This window comes from Gossypium arboreum, chromosome 7, assembly GCF_025698485.1.
Source record: "Gossypium arboreum isolate Shixiya-1 chromosome 7, ASM2569848v2, whole genome shotgun sequence".
NCBI classification, from domain to species: domain Eukaryota; kingdom Viridiplantae; phylum Streptophyta; class Magnoliopsida; order Malvales; family Malvaceae; genus Gossypium; species Gossypium arboreum.
Window position 1 is genome coordinate 104,039,781 of NC_069076.1, and position 24,383 is coordinate 104,064,163.

The window sequence follows — 24,383 nt, forward strand, 5'->3', positions numbered from 1 at the left end:
AATTAATCCAATACAAGAAGAAATATACTAATATGATTTTAAAGATAATATATTTCTAAATATTTCATTGTCTCGCCACAATTTTTTCATCACAAACCATTTTAAAGGCACTTTTTTTCTTTTTCAAAATGGTGTTAATCATCAACATCAATGCTAACTAAAACGACACATGAGTTTTGGCATTGCATGTGAGGTCATTTACACATAATAGAAGTTGTAAGAAATTTCTTTAGACAACTTGAGTGGGAAAAAAGGGCCCATCTTACATTAATTTTTGTGCTCTAAATTGATGTGATTATTATTGGATTAGCAGATGGCAGATATGCTTTCTAATAGCTTTCAAATCCAAATACTAGACTTCACAATGTTATGCACAAAATACCCAATAATTCATTTAAAGATGTATTAGGTACCATGGTTTTCCATTTCCTTCGGCAATGTGTGACTTTATTTTTGTTTGTGAGAGATTTGACCATGTAAGTTGCCCTTGGTTCACACTGTGATGCTATTCTTTTTCATACTAATTACAATAAATTTAAGAGAAAATTTATATATTTACATAAAGGGTTGAATGCTTAAATTAGGTTGCATATTTTAAGAGTTGCTCACATAAGAGTTAAATATTTCAAAATGATCCTATAAGGGTCTAATATTTATAAAAATACTTAAATGAAAACTTTTCACGCGTTTTAACTCAGTTTAGTATAAAAGACATAATAGTTGAATCAAATATTGTTTAAAAGAAAAGAAAATAATAAAAACATAATTTAAAAATTAATATACGACGTTTGAGAAGCCCTTATTTGAGCACATTTAAAAAAGTTTACCTTTATTTTAATATTTTTGAAAAGGCTTAGCCCTTATTTGACTATTTTAAAAAGTTTGACCTTTATTTGAGCACATTTGTAAAGATTAAGCCCTTGTATGACTAATTTAAAAGGTTTGACTATTATATGAGTAGCCCTAAAATGTTGGGTTCCTACTTGAGCATTAACCTTACATAAAGTGATACTTGAAAAATTAAAGTTCTTAAAATCTCAACTTTACCATTGAGCCAAGTTCTCATTGGTCAGATTCTCCTTTATGAATAAATTCCTGTTTAAAAACTTATGACATATGTAACTCTTGTCATGCACTTATAATAATATAATAATATATTAACTATGATATAATTAGACCTATTTATAAATCGGGTTATTTGTCCAAGCCTTAAGATCCAATCAATTTTTGGGAGGGTTTGGACAAAAATATTATACACGAAAAATGAAATTGGACAAAAAAATTAGGCCCATTTAAAATATAGACTAGGCACGGGCTCAAATATTCAAGGCCTGAGCTTAGCCTAAATTATTTTCTATATTTATAATATATTTTATTATGCTATTTATATATATTATAATTTATAAAACATAAAAAACTAAATCTATTGTAATATATAATATTATAATGTAAACACTAAAAAATGTTAAAATGCCTATATATATAATTTTAATAAATACCAACAAGTGTTGGATGCAGTGGTAAGGCACATTATACTTCCAATGGAAGAACAATGTTGGAACCTTGGAGACAACATTATTGGGAGGGGCAACCATAAACCCCAAACATGGACCATAAAATAGATATGAAAAGTACCAAAAAAAATAAAATTTTAATAAATGAAGAAATATATAAGATTATTAAATATTAAATTTAAAATAATTAAATATTGTTAAAAAATCTAAAAATATGGACGAGTCTAAAATGAGTTTGAGTTAGCCATTTACAAATATAAGTGGGTTTAGGCAAAATTTTAAACTCATATTTTGAGCGGAGACAAGTTTGAGTAAATATAAAGTATGTTAATATCATCCTTAAACTCAACTTGACCCATAAACACCTCTAGTTATAATCATATGTTTCTCACGGCATTATTTAGAGTCAAGGTAAATATAGGATATTAATATATGGTTTAATATATAACTTCTATATATTTAAAACATTATATATGTAATACATATCATATATATATATATGGGTTAGTATTTGGTACATTAGTAAAATATTTTTTTATTCCACAAACAAGTATTAAAAATTGTCATATATCTTTTTTTAGAAATTAATTTTTTAATATTTTACTATACTTTTTAGAATACTTGTCGATCTTTAACCTTACTTGCAAACTCTGAAAGCTCCACTAGTATCAAATATTTCCCCACATATAAATATTCTAAAAAAAGTTAAAACTAGTAGTCTCTTATGCAGGTCTTTGATGAAATTAAAGACCCATAAGAAGTACAAGTAGTATAGGCTGGGAAATGGCTAAGAAAATGATATGAATGGAAGGGATAAAAGGCGATCAGGAATTTTTTAATCAATTTCCTTCGAGATCAACTCATAAGAAAGGATCAAGATACTTTGATTTCTTATGTTTTCGAAAACATGATGTAGATTCCAACATATTGTACATGCTAATTCAAATTGGTGAATCTTCTAATTTAATATTATTAATATTACTTATTCAACAAAGTTGATTGATTGATACGCGTTGATTTTCTGTTACTATAAATCGAGGACATAATAGTTGATCCAATAGCTGCTTCAGCGGTTGCAATAACTATAACAAAAATTGAGAAAATATTTCCTTTTAATTGTCGACTATAAAAAAAAATCAAAAAATGCTACAAAATTTATATTAACCGCAATCAAATTAACTTCTCAATACAAAGATTTAAGTAATTTTATTATATGTTTTGATCATATCTACTTTTTTTATACAATACCTAGAAATATCTATAGCCCTTTTCCAACCCATAAATAAGATGATAATGCGCTTCAGCGCACTCAAATCTATATTCTTCTGCATTGACAATAATACTCATGCCAATTATGTTAAAATTCAATTAACTCTTCAATTTTCGTAAAATACAAAAATCAAATTTCAGTAAATTAAAGTAAAATTACAATATCACAATTTTAATAAAGTAGCTCTTAAATATATACCATGTACATATTGTTATTATAAATGACTTGAGAGAGAAATTTTACGAAATAGATGACATGGACATCGATCTTAGCAACATTGCCATGTCATGTACGGTCGTAGAAAAAATAGACACTTAAACTAACATGTTTTATGCCACGAATCATTTAAGTCCAAAACCAGGCATCCCTCCCTATAAATATCGACACCCCATAATTTCCTACAACTCACAACACATTCATACAAGCTACATTACTTGTCTAAATTCGGCATAGCTGCTGCTTCTATGATAAATTTCTCAGAAACGACAATGCTGGAATTCATCACTATGTTTAGGGTAATGGGTCTTGTCCTAATGGTGACCCAAGGTTGTTTAGCCGCCAACCAAAAACATGTTGATGAGCAATGCAGGTTTACTAGATACTCTACCCTTTGTGTTGACACAATGACAGGGTTGGGGTCTGAAAATCAAAAGCCTGACATTTTGTCAGCTCTTATAAACAAAACCATCTTAGAGACCCAGCTTCCTACTTCCTACTTCACCAAATTCACCACTGATCTCCATGTCGATGAAGCCCAACATGTCAATTCCATCACAGGTTTGCCGACAAAACTCAACACTTTTTTGGCTAATGTATATGATGTGGTAATTTAGTTTTATATAATTTGATTTTATTATATTATATTATACATATGATGTGGTAATTTAGTTTTTACTATTATAAAATTTTTAGTATGACTTAATCAGTGACATTAATTATATTAATTTAACTAGATTGTGACACATTAGGTAAAAATTATTATATAACAAATATAAATTTATAAATTCGAGTCGATAAATACAGAGAACTTTATATTACATGTTTAATTGACATTAATTTCGGATTCAATCCTTGAAGAATCCTTTCTGTTTTTCCTTTCTTTTTTAGCTAAAAAGCACAACGTTTCTCATGCAGGATACTGTGAAGGGCTATTGAGCATGTCTTTAAAGCGGCTCGACCAGTCATTATTAGCTCTTAAGAATTCTCGTAACAAAAACAAACATGACATCCAGACATGGATAAGTGCTGCCTTGACATACCAACAAGCTTGTAAAGACTCTGCCGACGGTCATAATTTCTCCAATGGTGACTTGATGAGACAAATATCTCAAAAAATGGATTACTTGTCTCAATTGGGCAGCAACACTTTAGCCCTTGTCAATAGGATACCTAGTGGGTTAACCCATTTCACCAAGTCCCGCCGGCTAGCTGAGGCTGATCGGGTTTTCCCTGAATGGTTATCGGCGAAAGATCGGAAACTACTTCAAGTGCCGGCAGTAAAAGCCAATGCTGTAGTGGCAAAAGATGGATCGGGAAATTATAAAACAATCTCGGAAGCTATTAATGCTGCTTCTGGGGGACGATTTGTGATTTACGTAAAAGCTGGAGTTTATAAAGAAAAAATTCGTACTAATAAAGATGGTATTACTTTAGTTGGAGATGGTAAATATAGTACTATCATCGTTGGTAGTGACAGTGTAAATGGTGGCTCTTCCATGCCCGGTTCCGCCACATTTAGTAAGTTTTTTTTATCTCTTATAATCTTGTCCTATATTTTAAGGTCTAATTGTGAATTTAATCCCTCTATTATGTTGAAATTTGATATTTAATCTTTATAATTTAATTTAACATAATATGATCACTCTATTTTTATAATGTTATTAATTAGTCTAAATCAATAACATATTTAATTGTTGTCATTAAAGAATGTCATCAATTCTAATTGTTTTCTTCGACTTTTCTTGTGATTCTTAGCTGTTACCGGTGACGGATTTATAGCTCGAGATATCGGATTTCAAAATACAGCCGGTCCTCAAGGAGAACAAGCCTTAGCTCTTTACGTTGCCTCCGATCGTTCGGTTTTCTATAGGTGCAGCATTGCAGGGTACCAGGACACATTGTACGCACTTTCCCTGCGTCAATTCTATAGAGAATGCGATATTTACGGCACAGTCGATTTCATATTCGGTAATGCGGCCGCAGTTTTCCAAAGTTGCACATTGGCACTTCGTCGCCCTTCCGGCTACAATGTGATCCTTGCGAATGGACGGTCGGATCCCGGACAAAACACCGGCTTCTCGGTTCAGAATTGTCGGATCGTGCCAAGCTCAGATTTTTCTCCCGTTAAACATAGCTTTGAATCATATCTTGGTAGGCCCTGGAAACAATATTCTCGAGCAGTAGTCATGGAATCAACAATAGACAATGCCATCGCTTCAAGAGGTTGGGTCGAATGGCCCGGAGAAGGGGGTTACTCAAAATCGTTGTATTTTGCCGAGTATGCAAATGTCGGACCCGGAGCTGGAACTTCCGGGAGGGTAACCTGGCCAGGATTCCATGTTATGGGGCGTGATGAAGCTGCCAAATTTACAGTTGATAGGTTCATTGCTGGAAATTTTTGGCTGCCTTCAACTGGAGTAACTTTCATCTCAGGCCTCCAGTAATTTATGTAGAAAAATAAATATAAGGGCATGGATTAATTAATATCCCCTACATACACAAATTACATGGTTATTATTGTACAAGGTGTAAATATAAGATAAGATATATATATATATACATACATATAAAGCATGAATTATTATTCGGTCAATTATTATTGAAATAAATAAAAATTTGACATCATTTTAGACTCGTTTGTATTTATTTTTACTTTAATGAATAAAATAATTTTTCATTAAATATTATGTTACCCCATATTATAACGATGACATTAAATATTGTTATTGTGAGTTTAAAGTTAGAGACTAGATATATATTTGGATTCTAATGCAGCAATTGTAGTAATTATTGAGGGTATTAAACTAAAAACAATTATATAATTAAAATTTTGAGTTATTTAATTTTTATAAAATTATTGAAAATATATTAAATTATAACTTCATTAATAAAATAATATGTACAATATTTTTATTATTTATGTAAAGATCATTTGCTTATTTAAGTAATAATATAATTTTTATTTTACATATTTATTAAATTATTAAGGAAAATTATTTTATAAATTTATTATATAATAAATTCCATGACTTGAATAATAATCCAAAAGAGTTAGAAAATATAAAACAACCCAAAAGGGTTATACTTATAAAAAGAAAACCCAAATGGGGTTATAAATGTTAGTTGTATATTTATTATATGATAAATTTAATTCTTTAACTAAATAATAATTCATTGTATATTTGGTATTATAATAAAAATTAAAATATATAGTTAATTTAAATGATATTAAATAATTTAAAATAATAATATATGAAATATATATTTTAAATAATTAATTATACATAAAATATTACAAAAAATTAAATATAATGTTAACTATATTTAAATAATTCAATATAATTATATTTTTAAATAATTTTGAATAATTTAATATAATAATATATTAAATATATATTTTTATAATTTAAGTAAAAATCTTTTGACTGATTTTGACTTAAAGTAGTGGCTTTGGATGGATGAAGAAAGAAAGGCCCCAAAAGACTTTAACCGTTAGTTGGTCAACGTCTCAATATACAGTGCTTAATTAATGTGGTAACAGTTCCATCTTGATGGACTCAACTCACATGTGCCCAATACAAGCTGTCCACCTCTATTTATTACAATTCTTTTGGGTTATATATTCATTTCAATTTTGTTCGGATATTAAAAATCTATTAATATATTAATTTGAATAAATAAATTAAATTAATCTCTAAATAAATCGTTTAGAATTGGAATTCAGAATAAAAAGCGATAGTTAAATTTATTTATAATTTTATCGATTTTAATTATTTATTTAAATGTTATTAAAATAGTGATCGAATTAGTTGAATCGAAGGTTATATCTTATGCTTATATTCAAATGTATTTTTCTACATTTGAGAAACAAATATTTCAATGTATTGATGGTGAATAAATTTATACATAATGATGAATTATGTGATGTCATTGTTATTAATTTTAATTCATTATTGAAATAATAAAATTTAATTATTTATATTTTTTCAAAAAATTAACAAGATTTCCACATAGATCTATGTTGTGATAATGTAAAAATATATATTAAATTGTGGGTGAAAACATTTATATAATAAATTTATAAAAGTAATTGATATAAAAATTGAATTTGATTTGATTTTGATTGAAATGATAAAATTGAGAGAAGTAAGATTTTGATGTTTTGAATTTAAATTTTATAATTTTTAATTATATACATATTTTTAAATTTATCAAAATATAAAAAGCATAAATACCTAGGCTATGGAGGGCTTGGTTCGCAAGTTTGAACGGGTCCTTGAGAAAGCTCCTATGGAGGATGATACATCATTTATTGAGGAGGTTATGGTCGTTGAAGATGCATGCAATGATGAGGTGAATGTTTAATTTTGTGTGTTCACTTACGGCTAAACATGCTGCAATAGAAAATCTCATGCTTCAGTTATTTGAAGCTCCACTGGATTCGACAAAAGATGTGTTGATTGTTGATTGTAATGGTTCTAATTCAGTTTAATATGAATTGGTTGATGTAATCGCTTTATGTTGTGTTTTAATCTACAAAAAAAAAGGCATAAATACCTCTAAATTTATATTTATTATTTTATAAAACAGAAAAATATTTGATAATTTTTAATTGAATTGATGGATACTACTTGATTCAATCAATTTTATTATTTTAAAATCAAACCAACCGAATAAATCTAAAACCAATAAAATTAATAAGGTTAATAAAAATTGGTCTAATTAAATTAAAAATTAATAATTTAATCGATTTGACTATTACTCTGATTTAGGTAACCTTAACAAAACCTATAAGTTAAATGATGAAGTGGAATATGATGATGAGTTTTGTTATGATAAAAGTTTGCACTTTTTGCTTTTGTGGAATACCTTATTGTGAGAATGGGGTCATGTCTGCATTCAAATGAGTGTAGCTTTTAAACAAATTCCAGCCTCTTATTAGACCTTCATAAATGTATGTACATATATTGGGTGGTTAGGGAAATAGATCATAATTTGGGTTTACAATAATATTTTATTTGACATTTTGTTAGATTATGTGTGGTGTCATTTCCACTGCTATAATTATTATTGTAATATCTATATTATTTAATTTTTATTAAAATAATATTACGAGTCAATTGAATAGAAATTATTACATTACCTTTACATATAAGAAATAAACTATATTTTTATAAGATTTAGAAAAAAGGTATAAAATCTGCATAATTTGAGATTAGAACTCATGGCACCAGCATTTATAAAAATTAACTAACACTTTAACCAATTCTTTAATTTGGTCAATTTTAATTTTCATATTTTTAAAATTTTAAATTTTAATCTTGATCCAATGATAACAATTAAATTTATTGTGTTAAATTAAAATACAAGTACTAAATTTACAATTTACACTAAGTATAAGATCTAATAACAAAATTTAACATTTTTTAATTCTATAAGAGTCTTAATAAAAGTTGGTGTGAATAAAATTATTTCGAAATAAGGTGAAGTTGATTCAAATTATAAAACTTTTTATCATTAAATTAAATTTAATTTAATTTGAATTTTTAATTTCGGAGTAGACTTAGAAAAATATCCATTGACCATTAGAGTCTTAATGCTTGAAATCCCGTAGGCCCTAAAGTGATTAACTAGTGCCCCAAAAAACAAAAGCTAAAAAGCAAACTCTCCTTTGCCACACAAATCATCGAGAAGGTGAACATGACAGTTTTAGATTAATACGATAATTAATGATAAATAAGACGGTTTTTGGAGGAAAATAAATGGTTACAACTAATGTGGTTCGAACTGAATTAATTAGATTAAGAATTGATCGGTATATAAATTCAAAAGAAAATATTAAATTGTTAATTGAGTCTTAACTTGATTGATATGGATATTATTACCAATACAGGAGGATGTGGGTTTGAGTACGCTGAAGCACATTACTCTCCGATTTATAAGTTGTGGAGGAATTATAAGTAGATTTAAATATTATGATAAAACGACACGGTATGATCAATATCTAACATCAATTTGATAGCTAAATATATGCAATACACACCACAAATTTTTATACCAATACTAAATGAGCATAAACCAAAGAAGATGGGTGGTGATTTTAGTCCTGCCTAAGTATAAATCAATTATATTGGAAAAAAATAAATAAATAAAAAAAATTTTGTCGACCTTATGCACTTCTAATAAATTTCGTGAATTTCTTTGGGCTCTCATCAGAATTGGGAGACAAATCTCCTAAGCTAAAATTGAGCATAGACATCTCGAGAACAATACTTCCACCGTTGAGGGTGAGACCGACCTTCTCTTAAAAATACTATTTTCTTTTAAAAACTACCATTACCTTCTTAAAAAAATTATCATTAATTGAAAAAAAATTTTCAGTATTCTTTGAAATTTGAAATTTTATCTTTTGGCATAATTTAATCTCTACTTTTATAATATTATTAGCAACTCCAAATTGATAACACTATCAATTGTTATCATTGAAATAATGACATGAATTTCTTTAACTGTTATCTGGTCACACGGTCAATGTCATGAAAATCCAATCAATCATGTTCAACCAATAATAAATATTTATATACTTGTCGACTGATACTTAAGACCATTTTTCTTTAATCCATTTCATCAATTTAACAGTAATAACTAGTAGTGTTATTATTTTGGTCCTCTTAACAACATTATAAAAATAAAGAGATCAAATTATGTCATGTTAAAATAGATGGGATCAATTCTAACTTTCATCATAGTAGAGAGACAAAACCACAGTTAAACCAAAATAAAAAATAATGGGAAACAATATATATGGGTTAAAATACTTGGGAGATCCCTGTATTATCGGGATTGTATCAAATTAGTCCCTATATTATTAATGGATCAATTTAGCCCCTATACTATTAAAAAGAATTAAATAAGTTCAAATTGTAATAGAGTTAACATTTGTTGTATAAAAAATATCTTGAATTTTTTTTTTCAATTCTACACAAAAGGCTTCATTTACAAAACCATAAAAACTTTAAAAATATTAACTCTATTAAACCGTAAATGTTGACTCTGTCAACTTGACCCTATTTAATTTTTTTAATAGTACAGGGATTAAATTGATCAATTTGATAATAAAGGGACTAATTTGATACAACTCCTATAATACAAGGATCTCATGGGTAGTCTCACCCTATAATACAGGGATCTCATAGGTACTCTCACTCTATAAACGTTTGGTTGTTTTTGTGGTTGGAAATCAATTTGGTTGTTTTTGTGGTTGGAAATCAACTTCCTTTTTTTCTTCTCAAATTTTCAATTTTTGGATCCATTCTTTAGTTTCTCTTTTTGCTTTTTGCTTTTTGCTTTTTGGTCCACCATGGAAACATAATTTTCCATCAAATGTACAATTGTAAACCTTTTTTCGAAGGCAATTAAGTTAAATTGGAATTTAGCAATAATGGTGAGATATGGATTGCAAAGAATTGAATGAGATTAGTCTATTTCTGTTAGCCTTTATGAAACTTGGAAAAAGTGTTTCTTGAGAGGAATGCTTACCCACAAATGGGGTGGAGATGATTTGTTTTAATTATTTCAAGTTATTTTAAAACGAAACATATAATTAATTTTGATTTGATCTTAGCTTATTCAACAACTAAATCATACTTTTCACTATCTAATCACACGAGAAAGCTCTCAAATGGGATAAGTAGGGCGAGATTAGTCTTTAATATCATACCAAACGTTCCAAAATAACGACAGTGGACCACCATTAGATTAGTCTCAAATAGGTCGATTTTCTCTTTAAAATTTTCGAAACCAATTGCATTCTAAAATTATGACTCATATTACAAAATTCATTTTCTAATCACATCTCAAAATTTGAAGATTATACTAATCAAGTTTTTTTTTTTAAACTATTTTTAAAAGAGCTGTGGAAAGTTTTTTCCTTTTTACTTTTGCCTTTTTTTTTTGTTAAGGTTTAATTTTTTTATTTTTAAATTATCCATATAGGATCTTATGTGTCAATGGTGAAATTAACGGTTTAGTACCGAAAAGACTTGATTAATATGATCATTAAAATTTAAGAACCAATTTAAAATGTGAAACATAATTGAAAACGTTTGAATTTAAGGGTTAGCTTTATATACAGTTAGTGAAAAACTCTAATCCCACAAGTAAATTCAACTACAAACACCTATCCCTTTTCTAGTAAAAGAACTTATTTTTCTTTATTTTATTTCATCCAAACTGTAAGGACTAAATTAGTAAATAGAAAAACTAATAACAATGCAAAATTAATTTATGTTACAAATAACCATTCCGCCTATCTTCCATAAATATTTTAAACATGCCAACAGAACTGTTGTTTTTTTAAGAATAATATCACAATACCTGTACTTTGAAAACGTCCGAAAATGTCCAATACCTTAACTATCAATGCTTGTTCAATTATAATACTTGTACTTTCATAAATTGTCAAATATTGTACTTGTACTTTTTAAAAAAACATAGTGGTGCTTCTACTTTGAAAAAGTCCAATATGGTACCTGAATTGTAAAAGTACATATTGATAGTTCAAATACTACAATGAAAATTTCCAAAATATAAACACCGCATTAGACATTTTTAGAAAATAAAAGTACCAAATGTAATATTATCCAAAAGAAAAACCTTATTTTATAATATAAAAATATATACACATACATATAATCTGTAAAACTTGTTAAACACGATTATAACAAGTGTTTATAGTAAACACGAGCGTAACATGAATATTTGGATTACCTTATTTGACTGGATATCTCACTTGAATTAAACATCCTGCTTATAACTAAAAAAATAACAGATGCATACATTGATGATGATGATGATACAAAGTGGCAGCCATTTAGAAATTACAATTGGATGGAAGAAAAAAAAAAAAAAAAAAAAAGAGGCAAAAATTATATTTTCTTTTAAAAAATAAAAGAAGGTGAAAAGAAAGAAAGGTATTGAACTTACATATTGAGTCTTGACACACAGGCAGAAGGATTGCACATCATTGTTGAAGGAGACCACTTTGTGTACTGTTATTATTTTCTTCACAAAGGTCTGTCTGTGACCCGCTTGGAACAATCGTTGGAGGAGACCACTGATCTGGCACCATGAGAAAATAAGCTGTCATGGCTTTTCTGAATCGTTTCTTGTATTGTTGGGGTGATATCACTGTCGGTGAGGTGTTTTTAGGCCCTCCAAGGATGCCTGAGGTCTTCACCCATGTTTCAAGGTGTTTGTCCCATGTGTATTGCCTCATGAAATCGATTATTCCGAGAATAAGCTCGTTTTTTTCCTCATCCACACCAACAAGTAATGAGTAGTCCATTACATCGATTAACTGTGAAATGTGACTATAATCGTTAGAAAAATAAGCATTCAACTCTAACTAGCAAATGTGACCATTGGATCAATTTAATTAGCTTGCATGCCACTGGCAATGCATTGAAACCCATAATGTAAAACATTCTATGCATGGAACGCAACTAGAACTCAGACTCAAGCCCTAACAATGAACCTCAAAAAAGGAAACTGGATGAATGGAAATGGCTATCCAAAGTAGGAGGGTCTCCTACCATCGTACCTGTTATGCCTAATAATGAGAGCAAGTTCCAGAAATAGAATAAATGTGAAGAGTTTCATCTATGTTTAATTGCAAATAAAAACAGCACAAGCAAGAAAACTCAAACCTACATTTTCAGACAGCCCGCTAAAATATATGCTACACCACCAGAACAAAAATTTTCCTTACCAGGAGCTTGAAAGAACTAAAATTTAAAAATAAAAGGAAATTCTTCAAAAAGGGATTGAAACTTACTGCAAGAAAGGAAGTGTCATTCCAGACAGCCCTCTCCAACAACCGTTTTGCCTTGCTTCCAACAAAAATTGGAGAAGTCGGCATTGCTTCAATCAAATTCTGATCCAGAAGAACTTTGTTGCTGCCACTTGTATCAGGATTATACCTAGACCGAGATGATCCTTTAAGGTCATAAAGCCTTGTAATATTACGCCTGAAGAGAAGATTTTCCATCACCAACATGTCCATTTTGGACTCCTTCCCTCCTTTAAGGTGCTTTGATGAAACCTTAAAAACAATGACCCCAGAAGAAAATTTAAACTCAAAAATCAAGGTATCACAAAATGAGAAAAGTGTAATTTAGTTTCGGAACTCTAATTCAGTAAAAACTAAAATAGAACAAAGCATGCAAAATTGAAAATCTCCTCGTCCTGATGCACTCAAGCTACTCCTTTCCTAGATTTCAAGTGATAACATAGCATATTTTGACACAAATAATTACAACAGTAATACTAAAAAAAATAATACCTGGTACATGCCCAATATCTTGGCCAGGCAAGTTGGGCTTCTTGTATTGATTGACTCAGACAAATATTTGAAATAAGCTGGTCCAAACTTAACAAATGATTCTAATTCTGTCTTTGTAACTTGTTTGATGATAAACCGATCATCTAAAGTTTTTGCAAAGAAGACATTGCTCTTGCCACCTTGGGCACCCCACTTCTTACAACGACTGAGAGACCGTACAAAATCTAGCTCAGAAGGGCAGCAAGTCCTCCTCAAGCTCTCAAACCGCTTTGCATAATAGCATGTTACAGAATACTTCACCTTCCCAAGGGGACCATCATCTGTAAAAGAAACCCTAGCATGCAGATCTTTTGTATACAAGAGAGGGTCAGAAACCAGGGAGCCTGACCCAGACAAAGACAAGATACTATCATCACCAGATCCAAAACTTCTGTAAGCCTCAGATGATACGTCACTAAAAGAATTAAGTGAGAGTAGATTTACTGATTCAAAAAGCGACGATGAAACTGCAGAATCTGCAGCATCTTTTGGTCTCTCCACCTCAGACATCTGTGAATGATAATCTGATGAGACAAGTGCATAGGCTATAATACTAGTGGGCTCATCATCATAAACAGGCACTACTGTATCATTAACACCAAGAGGAAGCAACAACCTGGCACCACATTGCCTTTCCAACTCCATAAATGAAGATACATAAACTGGACTATGGTCGTTGATACTTAGCTTTCGAGGATTGAATGAAGAGTTCTTGTTAAATGAGCTGTAGAAATTTGGAAATGGCATGTTTGCCCAGCTCATTGACTTCTCCAGGCTTTCAAGTTTCTTAGCAGGCAAAGAAGGCTGAGGAGAACGAGTCACCTCCCCTTCACCACGATCACTAGCAAGAACTCCCAGATCCAAATTTACTGCACCTGACACATCCACTGCAACTGAATCAGGAGCAGAGTAACCATTCTCCTTAGAATTCATGCTAGCTGGGTGACTTTTACCAGTCCATGCTGCCTCAAGGGTGTCAGATAAATTTGCCATAATTGGCAATTCCCCTTCTGACCGGGCCCTTTGTACTACTTTTCCAGATTCAGGAGAATCAGAATTCTCACTGGTATTTATACTAGAAGAAACAGAAGGTTCAGCCTCCTTCCTGTTATTAAAATCCTCGCCTATGCCCTTTTCTGGGTGATCTCCACCTGATTTGTCAATTACACCAGCATTGCCTCCTTGATTCATTTTTATGTTAGGCTTGGTCTCAACTAGGGCAGATTCGCAACTATTGAAGGATTTACTTGGTTTGGGACTGACATTCATCTCAGGAAGCTTTTCCATAGAATTTACAGGCTTCAACCCAAGTTTAGGAATGGGGCTGCTCATAACTTCCTGTATATTATTGTTAATTGAACCGCATACATGTATCAGTCGTTGGTCCCAAACATAAGACAGAAAGAGTATTTGCCTCCGTAACTTATTCATCTCAAGAATGTCAATAACAGGATGGCCAGCTTTAAGCTCCTTACAAAGTGCTTCCTGTAAAGATTCCTAAGGGAACAGTAAACAGATTAAAAACCAGACAGCATGTCAGACTGATTTATGCATAAAAGAAAGAGGAAATAACACAGGATTAAACTTCTGAACAGGTAACTGGTAAAATCTGACAGCAACTGCTGCTCAAAAGGGAAGGGGAGAGTGGGCAGATGGTGCATAAAAAAGCAACTACCTGAAGTTCTTCTCTATCCTTTTGGAGCATTGCTTCCAATTCCTCGATACAGATGTTTCTTTCAGGTGCCTTAATGCCACAATCTTGTGACCCTGGGCCTGATAGTTTCTCTGAGATCTTTCGAAGAGCATTGTACATTTCAGTAAATAAAAATTCTGCCCTGTTACTCACCTGCAAACCAAAATTAATGGTATTGTAGGTATTATCTTATTCAAAAATAACTTTAAGAACTTGAACAGGGATTTATGATATTCAAACCTCATTTGCTTCACATTGTATCCACTCCTGATTATCATAATTAAATTCCAGTTTTGAAGGTGGAAGATATACGGAATGAACATCAATGGAGGCATATCGAAAACAAGCAACCATTCTCCCGAAACTGCACATGGTAAAACAGTACAATAAGAGGACACTTCACTTGATCATATCAAAACATCTTTTCCATTTTTTAATTTATATTCCATACCACTAATGAACCTACCCTTTGCATCCCCTTAATGGCCAAAAATTCTCCTTATCCAGAAGGTACATGCAGGGAGTTTACCTTAGGAAATCAAACCATTAGGCTTATCTTGAGGCAAAAACCACTAGGCCAAGTTCAGGTCACACGTGTACAAAGGTATATGCCCTTATCAGTGCTCAAACTACATAATGAACTTGTTTTCCTCATCACTTTCTGACCAATAAACTATACTGTGAAAGAACAGCATTATAGCAACAAGGAGACTCAAGAACTAATATGGGCATAAGAATGTAGCCGGGCTACCTGGATGAATCCACTGATGAGTAACAAATTTCAGAAACCAACTTATGCCAACAATCTATATTCCAAACTCCCAAATAGAGCACAATCATGCAATTCAGAGTATATATTTTTTGGGGAAATAAGTTAATGCATTTTCCGTTTTGCAAAAATAAAATACACATAGATGAACACACATCTGGAGTTGGGTGACTTGTGTTGCGTTATCCCTAGGACTTTTATACTAAGTAAACATAAACCACAAGAGAATCAAATAAATCAGCCACCTTCCCCTCTGATTAAAGCATAGCTCATGCTTTTTGACAATGTGCTTCAGAAATACATAGTTAACACGGAACCACCAAAATGACACAAATAAATAACATTCAATCAATGGTTCACAGAGAAAGCAAATTGATTGCTTATAGATTAGATAGAAATCATAGGAACAGACTAAACAGAAGAAAAAGACCACTCTTCCAGAAGCACCATCTTTGCTAGTGATCACTCAATTCAAAACAGTAATATTTACTCTTTAATATAAGCAATACTTCATATTTCTTAAGTAAAAACTTACCCATAGAATCGAAGACAATCTCTGTGAAGGGAATGACCACAGCTTGCAACTCTGCTAGCAGCTGCATGGTTAGAAAAGCTCAGCTCCAAAAATTTCCCAAAGGATAAACCCCAAGCAGCATCAGACATTACAACTCTTCGAGTGGCTGGAGGGAACCCATTGGTCCGAGGGCATTTCAAGCACCTATGCCACATCCAAATCTTGCCTTCCCGCTCTCCGGATAAGGGAGGCTCTGACAGCTTCTTAACAGATATTGTCAGGCTACCTTGCCGATGAGTATAACAATAAACATGTGCCTCAGATGGCATCTCACATGAACGACAATGGAAGCTCTGATAAGAAGAATAATAAAGTTGTAGTAATGAGAAGAAAAGAGTAGGATAAGTTCTATACATGAAATAACAGAGATAACAATTACCTGATCAAACAGATTATCTCGTAAAAATCGCCCCAAAGGCTTATCAAAGCTCCCATAATACTTGATTCGAAAGAGAAGGGATCGTTCACACACAGATCCCTTCAACACACAACGTGTTGATAAAGACACCAAAATGCTCTGGTGGTCTGAAGGTGAAAGAGGAAACTCTTCCTTCGAGGACCCCATCTCTTCAGATTTGTTGCTAATCTCTTGCTTTGAGGATTGCAACTCTCTGCTGCCCAGATGATTGGCAGCCATCACGCTACTGCCATCAGCATGATTACTGCCACCAGGATCATCACATTGCTCTGCTGCTTCTGATAATCTTTGACAAAGAGAAATAAATGGGTCACTCATTATAGCTTCTCCATTGCTAGTTGTTTTAGTTCGAAGAGATTCTTTAGGATCCACTTTATTGTCCTTACAAAATGCATGACTTATGGAGGAAACACTGTTATAAGAGATATCATCCCTCAAAGCAGAGAGTGAATTCAAGGAAGCAATAGCTTCATCAGAGTCCGAGGCAGATTCCTTGGACGTAGTGTGAGGACCTTTTGACAAGCTAGATGAACTGACCCCTACAGATTGGCAAGGGGGGTCAATGTTGGCAGATGATGAGCTATCTGAGATGACAACTTCGTTGGATTTCTGAAAATTATTTATAGGTTGAGAAGCCACAGGCTTCCCAGAGGATGGGACGGTAAAACCAGGTATGGTGGAAATAGACCTGTCAATACTTGATGGTTTATTGGGTAAGGCAACATTTATAGGAGACTTTAAAGGGAGCTCCGGAAGTGTAGCACCTTCATCTGCAAGAAATGATGTTTCGAGAGCCAAGTGATAAGCTGCAAAAACTCCATATTGGACCACATGTTTTACCTTTTTCAGTTCATCTCCATGGGCACCCTTGAGCAAAATCTGAAACAAAAGTAAGCATTGGACCGACCTTAGCACCAAACATCTTTACCTTGGAAAATATATTACAAAGATCAAGAAATGTACTTGCCATATAAGCGGCATGACGTGACCCACTATAGCTTTATGCAGTCACACTATATGTATCTAAGCATCCTAAGTAGCAAACCAACCTGATTGTGAACAACAATAATTTAATCCCGAAATTGTGCATCACAAAGAGCACCTAAGTGGGCTATTGCTGTCACATGGTGCTCTAATTGAGAGTTTAAAAAAATGGTCTGGAGGATGTGAATATTGAAAGGCATGTTGAGGTGGCAGAATTATGGAGAAATAGCAGATGGGTTCTCCCACCTGAAAGCTATAGGACACACAAAAATGATGCCAGATGGCCAGAGCATCCCTTTTTCATATTAACAGAGGAAGGTAATTTGTCATCTATGATAAAGGGAATTGCTCTATTGGAAGAGTTTGAGGGTGGTTAAAATAAGTAGTGAAGCCATTTCTTGGTACAAAACTTTTAGATGAAAAGCAGGTTGTCCCCGAAAAAGTGTTGCTTGCTTTGAAATGTGGAGTGCAAACTAAGATCATATAAAATAAACGCATCATAGGGAGAAGAAATGTAAGTTATCGATCGGATGAAGCTAACTGCATCAGCTCTTTCTCAGATTGCAGTTACTCCAGGTAGATTTGGCCAAGTATTCTACGAAAAAGACACAGTAGTAGGCAAGTCTAAAGCTAGAAAATGGTAGTTAATTGGAAGATTGAAATTCATAATATGATTGTAAAGCTCCATAGACAGTAAGAACTACTTCGGCTACAGCTGTGTACAACATGGATGGAAAGGAACACCAGTGTTCATCAAAATGCAAAATGACTTCTCTGAAATGTTAACTAAAAGAATTGCAGGTATTCACATGCACTTAAAAGACGTTAAAATAGTGGACTTGGGGGTTAGGTGGCAAATGAATGTCGAGTATACTTCCATGATTGCTCACTATTTTTACAAAACCTGGCCTCTTTACCCCTTTCTTAAGTTTAGCCTGAAGGTTGTTTTAGAATTTTTTGAGTTTCGATTAAGGTGTTTGCGTTGCAGAGCATGTTGTATCTTTAATGCATCTTCAATTACCAAGAACATCATAAATAAAATATAGCCTAGGTAAAATATATAAACAATAGCCCTACTTTCATGCAAAAGTTTAGATGACTAAAATGTTAGTATAATCACAAGTTATACAGGAAAGATTTTCCAAAACACAAACAGATTTTGTATCTCAGCACTAGGGCAGATATTTGTGCCAGGTAAACTGAAAAGACTTACAGTATAACCCAGAGGCTTTGGGCAACCCTCAAAAAACATTAGAGTCTTTGTCAATTTCTTCCCACCTTGACCAGCACTTCCATGCTCCTCAAGAAATTTCTCCACATGGAACACATCGCAGTACCCCAGCTTCGGCGATGTTAGATGATCAATGGATGGAACTATCTGAGCACCAGTGCAGCGGGCTATACGCTCTAAGAGTGGCCTCTTAATATTGAGAACAAGTGATATGTCGTTGGAAAGAAGGTACTCTTGAGCATACCGTGACACAGATTTTTCCACCAAGAGAACATTAGGATGATGTGCATCGATTTTAGCAACTGCCATCTTCAAATGGTCCATTTCCTGAAAAAGAGGGTAAGCTCGTAAAAGCAAATATTAGCGTTAACTGCTTCATGTTCTAGCAGGTGGGACCAAAGGAATATTTCCTGGCTTTGACCCTTATTAGGAACCTGGGGTTAATAAACAAACCAACATTGAAGGAAAGAGACAAAAATACAAACCTGCTGCAACAATGTATCAAAACTTGACAAGTGGTTAGAAATACGCTGATATTCCAGAGCTCCTCCAAGGATTAGAAAACGAGGTTTATCTTTTTTTGATGACATTCGACGATGGGCCACATTTTTCTTACAGACAACTCCTCTAACCACAGCACTAAAACAGTTGTTTAAAAAAATCAGAAACTCATCTGCATAACTAAATGGTAGATAGAAAGAAGAATATAAGAGCCACAGAACCTACAAAAGCCTTCTTTTGGCAACACTTGCATTAATAATTAACTGTACTTTCTTTTCTATTAAGGCCAATATATATAACTACCACGCGAAAGAAATACACAATCACTCTAAGATTATTATCTATCAGTTGCCTCAGATAAACATTAAGAATCATTGCAAAAGCGTTCTGAATACTAGGCTACAGAGGAGAGAAATTCACAAATGATGTCTGATCAGATATGTGAGGGATATGATTGCCAAAGAACTTTAGACTTGTGTGCCACAATAAAGTCAAAGAACTAGGATCAGTGCTCATCACAGGAGGAAAAACATATGAACCATTTAATATTTTGGAAAATAATCAAACTTTAACACATATATTATATAGATACTGGAAGTATATTCAAACAATATAATAAATATCTTCAAGACATAATGAGTCAGCTCATGCCATGAAACATAGTTAACTCTCTGAATTCAATAATTGAATCTATTACTAACAAAAAACTTTCTAAAGGTGCTCATACAGGTGAAGTTGCATCGTTTTCACAGAACAATTAGCAAATTTTCAAATTGAGTTCAGTGATATTACCTTTCACAGCGACGCCCAGAAGCTATGCATTTAACTTTCACATATCCTCCTGGATCCATTCCTCCTCCCTTACTTGTATCTGGCTTCAGAAGTGTTGCGGCTTCCCATGACAAAGATGTGATTATATCCAACCAACTCTCTCCACCATCCTCGTCACCCACATGGATGTTTTCAACCTGCAAAAGCTGAGATACCAAAGCCCTAAAATGCCCTTCCACCACATTTTTCATGGCTTGTCTATGCTCCTCACCAGACTTAACCCTACTACGATACTCCCCACTTCCAAAGCTATTTGAAGGGCGTAAATATCCCCACTCCCCTGTAGCACCCTCATCATCGTCCTCATCATCAAATAGAGCAGCTTCTCTCTCATCCTCTTCATCTTCAGGTTCTGGAAGGAGCCACAGTAGCCCATTGTTCTCAAAATCAACAGGCTCAGCATCTGTACCATCCACATAATAAGCAAGAGCTTCATCCTGATCAGTGTTTTCTTGCTCATTTACTTCTTCAAATTTCTTGATTCCGTCCACACTTTGTGTATCGAAATTCTCAGCTAATGGTGAACCACTCAAATTTTTTGAGTCAATGTCCTCGCCATCAGGATGCACTTTATCTGATTCATAAACACAGCCAATTTTGTCGATATTGATAGCACTAGAAAACTCCTCAGCAAGAGCATAACGCCTACATTCTGAATTTGAACGATATGCACCATAACCACCATCTTCGTCATCACTCCTGAAACCAGCAGTTAAGAAAGTAATAAGTATTGAGCAATAGCTCAAAATCATCATAAAATAAAAGCACAAGAACTCAAGATTATGTATTCCAGTCAAGGCAGGCTGTGTTATTCGAACATGAATTGAAAAGGTAACACAAAAGCATGGAGCAAATAAGCAATGGTTCGTGTAGGCACAATCTAAATCGTGAAGAATGCATTGCTCAAACCCTCACCCCTCTCAACAAGCATTGGGTAAAAACATATACAAAGGCATGTCAAATTAAAGGGTGAGATAGGTAAAAAAACACTTTATGCCGACTCAAAAATATGTTAGCAGGGGGGACGGTACCTGTAACTACAAAGACCAAAATGGTTGGAAGAATCCACCATGGCTGAACTTGGATTTGTGCTCATCCCAGATGTCTCATTGTTTTGTTCAGTAGGTGCATTCATCTGGGCAGATTCACAAGGACTAAGACCAGAATTATAGTTCACACGGTGGTATGGCCCAGTTGAAAACAGAGTAGAACCAACAGTGCTGCTACCACTATTACAGGTGCAGCTGGACTTGGTACTGACCAAGCTTGTTGCAGATGGTGATGGACTGAGACCAGGACTAGGCGCCTTGGTCTCGCTATCAACAGCTGCTATGCCCTGCTCCCATTGCTTGAAGCAATAATTGCATACTCTAATCCTTTCCCAATCTTCCCGACCAGTCCTCGGCTCAGCAGATGAGGCAGGAACTGAGTTTTCTGTACACTTGGCACAAAAAACTCGGCCACAAATTCGACAATGATGCCTACGATTAAATACTGTAAATTGGGAATCACACTCGTAGCATACCCTACAACTATGATCAGGCATCCAAAAATCCTTTGACACATTCGGTGGCTCAGTCCTCCAAGGTATCCACGACTTAACTATATCAACCAGGTCAGATAGTTTGTTGTCAGGGGAGCCCATCGACAACTATTCCATCTAATCCCAGTCATCATACTTCATTCATTCTCCACACTCCCAACCACAACCACAGGAGTTGACTACCCCCAATACCTGGCCATATTAAAACCTCAAACAAATTAGAAAGATTAAACAAGTTCTAACCGTAACCACAACTCTGAAACTTATAAATCTAAACAAAAATGGGGGAACCACTTGATCAACTTGCAATTACATCAAAAGCGTTACACTAATTATACGTTTTCAAAAGAAAATCAAACTACCTGAAATACTAGCACTTCAAAGTTCAAATTCCAACATCCGAAGCCCTAATACAATCTCTTGCTCCTTTTTTCCCCCTTCGTCAGTTATACTGACAACTTCTCTTCACTGCTCGATCCAATAAACAAAGAAATCCAACAATCAATGAACTGGCACTTATAAACCCTAAAATACAAATTAATCAGCTACCTCTCAGTAAGACCGATTTAAAAAAGTGAAAAAAAAGAACCATATAATCGGATTAAAACTCCAATTGGATCTTCTAGCACCGACAAATCCCATCAATAAAACTAAATTGCTCGTGTAATTATTCAAAGCTCAATTAACACGTCAAGTACTTGTATAAAAAGGGAACTTACATTGGAACTGCAGAAAGAGAAGAATCGAAATCAAAAATGGTTCGCCGCCAGACTTTAATTTCGCTGCAAAATATGACGGCGCTGATGAAATTAAACTCAAATATACACGATTTAATTTTCCAAAAATAAACAAAATAATATGAATTTTAAACAAAAAGATTCATAATATTTGAATATACCTTCTTATTTTCTTCTTCGATTAACGTTTTTTTTTTTCTTTTCTCTGAAAGTCTGCTTTTTGTTGTATCCATTTCCTCGTTTATTTGATTTTTTAAGTATTTTTAGATTTTAACTTTTTCTAGATTAATTTTCATAAATACAAACTGTCCTTTTCTTTTTAGTTGAATGGTATTACATTTTATTATATATTTTTTTCTTACAAGATGTTTTAGATTTTTGTTCTTTTCTTATTATAATTCGTGTAATAAATTTTCGTCAAATTATTATAAATTAATTTAAATAATATTACCACGAAATCTGGAAAAATGTAGAAAATGTTTTCAAATAATATTATATTAAATTTTATACCATTGTTTTATTATTAAAATTATTTAATTTAAGTAAAAAGCCCTTAAACTTTTTAAAAGAACAATTAAGTCCCGCTTTTTTCACTTTGTTGAGTCAAAATATATTAAATAGGCCCTTGGCTATTAACTTTAACGATTAATGTTAAAAGCCACTCACATCACATTACCACGACATGATATGTGACAAAAATTATAAAAATAAAAATTATAGAAATTATTAAATTTTAATAAAAAATATTTAAAATTATAAAATTGTAAAATATAAAATGGTAATTTTTATAAAAATCATAAAAATATAAAATGTATCAAAATGTCATTTAACTATTAACTTTAATCGTTGACCGTTAAAGTTAACAACCTCAATTTTTTAGTTAAATTCATCACATATCACAACACGAGTGACACGTGGCGAAAAATGATAAAAATAAAAATAAATAAAAATTTTAGAAAATTTATAAAATGTTTTTAGTACAATATTTTTATAATTTTCTTACGACTTTACAAAATGTTATATTTTTTATATTTCTATATATTTTGTTTGATTTAAATTTTATAGTTTTTTATAATTTTAACGATTTTTATAAAAAATTAGTTTTAATAAATTTTAAGTAGTTTTTTATTAAATTTTAATAATTTTTGTAACTTTTATTTATTTTTATCAATTTTTTGCCACATGTAACGTGGTTATGACACGTGGTGGCTTTAATTGAAAAAAATTAGGAGCGATTAACTTTAACTGTCAATTTTGTTAAAGTTAAAGGTCAAAGAGCTTTTTTTGATTCATTTTAGCAGTTCAAGTACTAAATTAAGTAAAAAAAAAATGGCAAGGGCTTAATTACTTTTTTAAAAATGTTTAAAAATTTTTTAATGCATTTTAAATGTTCAAATACCCAATTAAGTGAAAAAAACTTAATTACTCTTTTTAAAAATTTAAAACTTATTACCCTTTAAACTTTTAATTTAATAATAAAAGTGGCCTATTATTTTTAACAGAGGGTGGTCTTTTTTTTTATAACATGAATATAATTATGCTCTATGTGCTAATTTAATTTTACTTGTAATTATTTTAAAATGTATTATTGATTTTATATTTGTAATTATAATTGTGTATTTATTTAAATATTTAATTTAATGTAAATCCTTTCGCTAAATTAGTTTTTAAAAATATCTTCCAGTGTTTATCCTGAATATATTTTAGCTTTAATTTAA

General features: G+C 32.2%; 2 protein-coding genes across 6 annotated transcripts; one reads left to right on the top strand and one right to left on the bottom strand.

Moving 5' to 3' along the window:
- The first annotated feature begins 3,169 nt into the window (after positions 1-3,169).
- On the top strand, positions 3,170-5,685 carry LOC108472681 (pectinesterase). The gene is made up of 3 exons (XM_017774235.2): positions 3,170-3,561; positions 3,919-4,521; positions 4,759-5,685. Exons 1-3 carry the CDS (start codon positions 3,249-3,251, stop codon positions 5,445-5,447), a joined length of 1,605 nt encoding a protein of 534 aa, XP_017629724.2. The 5' UTR covers positions 3,170-3,248; the 3' UTR covers positions 5,448-5,685.
- A 5,601-nt stretch (positions 5,686-11,286) lies between these two features.
- On the bottom strand, positions 11,287-23,009 carry LOC108451515 (1-phosphatidylinositol-3-phosphate 5-kinase FAB1A-like). 5 transcript variants are annotated; one of them, XM_017749200.2, is made up of 15 exons: positions 22,827-23,004; positions 22,648-22,710; positions 22,291-22,396; positions 21,417-22,120; positions 20,347-21,084; positions 19,539-19,692; positions 19,036-19,380; positions 16,800-17,717; positions 16,382-16,713; positions 15,318-15,441; positions 15,060-15,230; positions 13,346-14,881; positions 12,839-13,105; positions 11,989-12,361; positions 11,287-11,818 (listed from the first exon to the last, which is right to left on the bottom strand). In XM_017749200.2, exons 4-14 carry the CDS (start codon positions 22,028-22,030, stop codon positions 12,026-12,028), a joined length of 5,535 nt encoding a protein of 1,844 aa, XP_017604689.1. In that variant the 5' UTR covers positions 22,031-22,120; positions 22,291-22,396; positions 22,648-22,710; positions 22,827-23,004; the 3' UTR covers positions 11,287-11,818; positions 11,989-12,025. The 5 variants fall into 5 exon arrangements, with proteins under 5 accessions (XP_017604689.1, XP_017604703.1, XP_052886510.1 ...); XM_017749214.2 differs by lacking the exon at positions 22,291-22,396 and having other exon boundaries at positions 22,827-23,009; XM_053030550.1 differs by having other exon boundaries at positions 11,287-12,361; positions 22,291-22,453; positions 22,827-23,008.
- Between the last annotated feature and the right edge of the window lie 1,374 nt (positions 23,010-24,383).

Excerpts from the sequence above, each read along its gene's own strand:
- LOC108451515 (XM_017749214.2), bottom strand. The coding sequence starts at position 22,030 with ATGGGCTCCCCTGACAACAAACTATCTGACCTGGTTGATATAGTTAAG. Across the intron at positions 19,693-20,346 it reads TCTGGGCGTCGCTGTGAAAG|TGCTGTGGTTAGAGGAGTTG; the intron begins GTAATATCACTG and ends CAACTGTTTTAG. Across the intron at positions 17,718-19,035 it reads CAAAGCCTCTGGGTTATACT|ATTTTGCTCAAGGGTGCCCA; the intron begins GTAAGTCTTTTC and ends CTTTTGTTTCAG.
- LOC108472681 (XM_017774235.2), top strand. The coding sequence starts at position 3,249 with ATGATAAATTTCTCAGAAACGACAATGCTGGAATTCATCACTATGTTT. Across the intron at positions 3,562-3,918 it reads ACATGTCAATTCCATCACAG|GATACTGTGAAGGGCTATTG; the intron begins GTTTGCCGACAA and ends TTTCTCATGCAG. Across the intron at positions 4,522-4,758 it reads GCCCGGTTCCGCCACATTTA|CTGTTACCGGTGACGGATTT; the intron begins GTAAGTTTTTTT and ends TGTGATTCTTAG.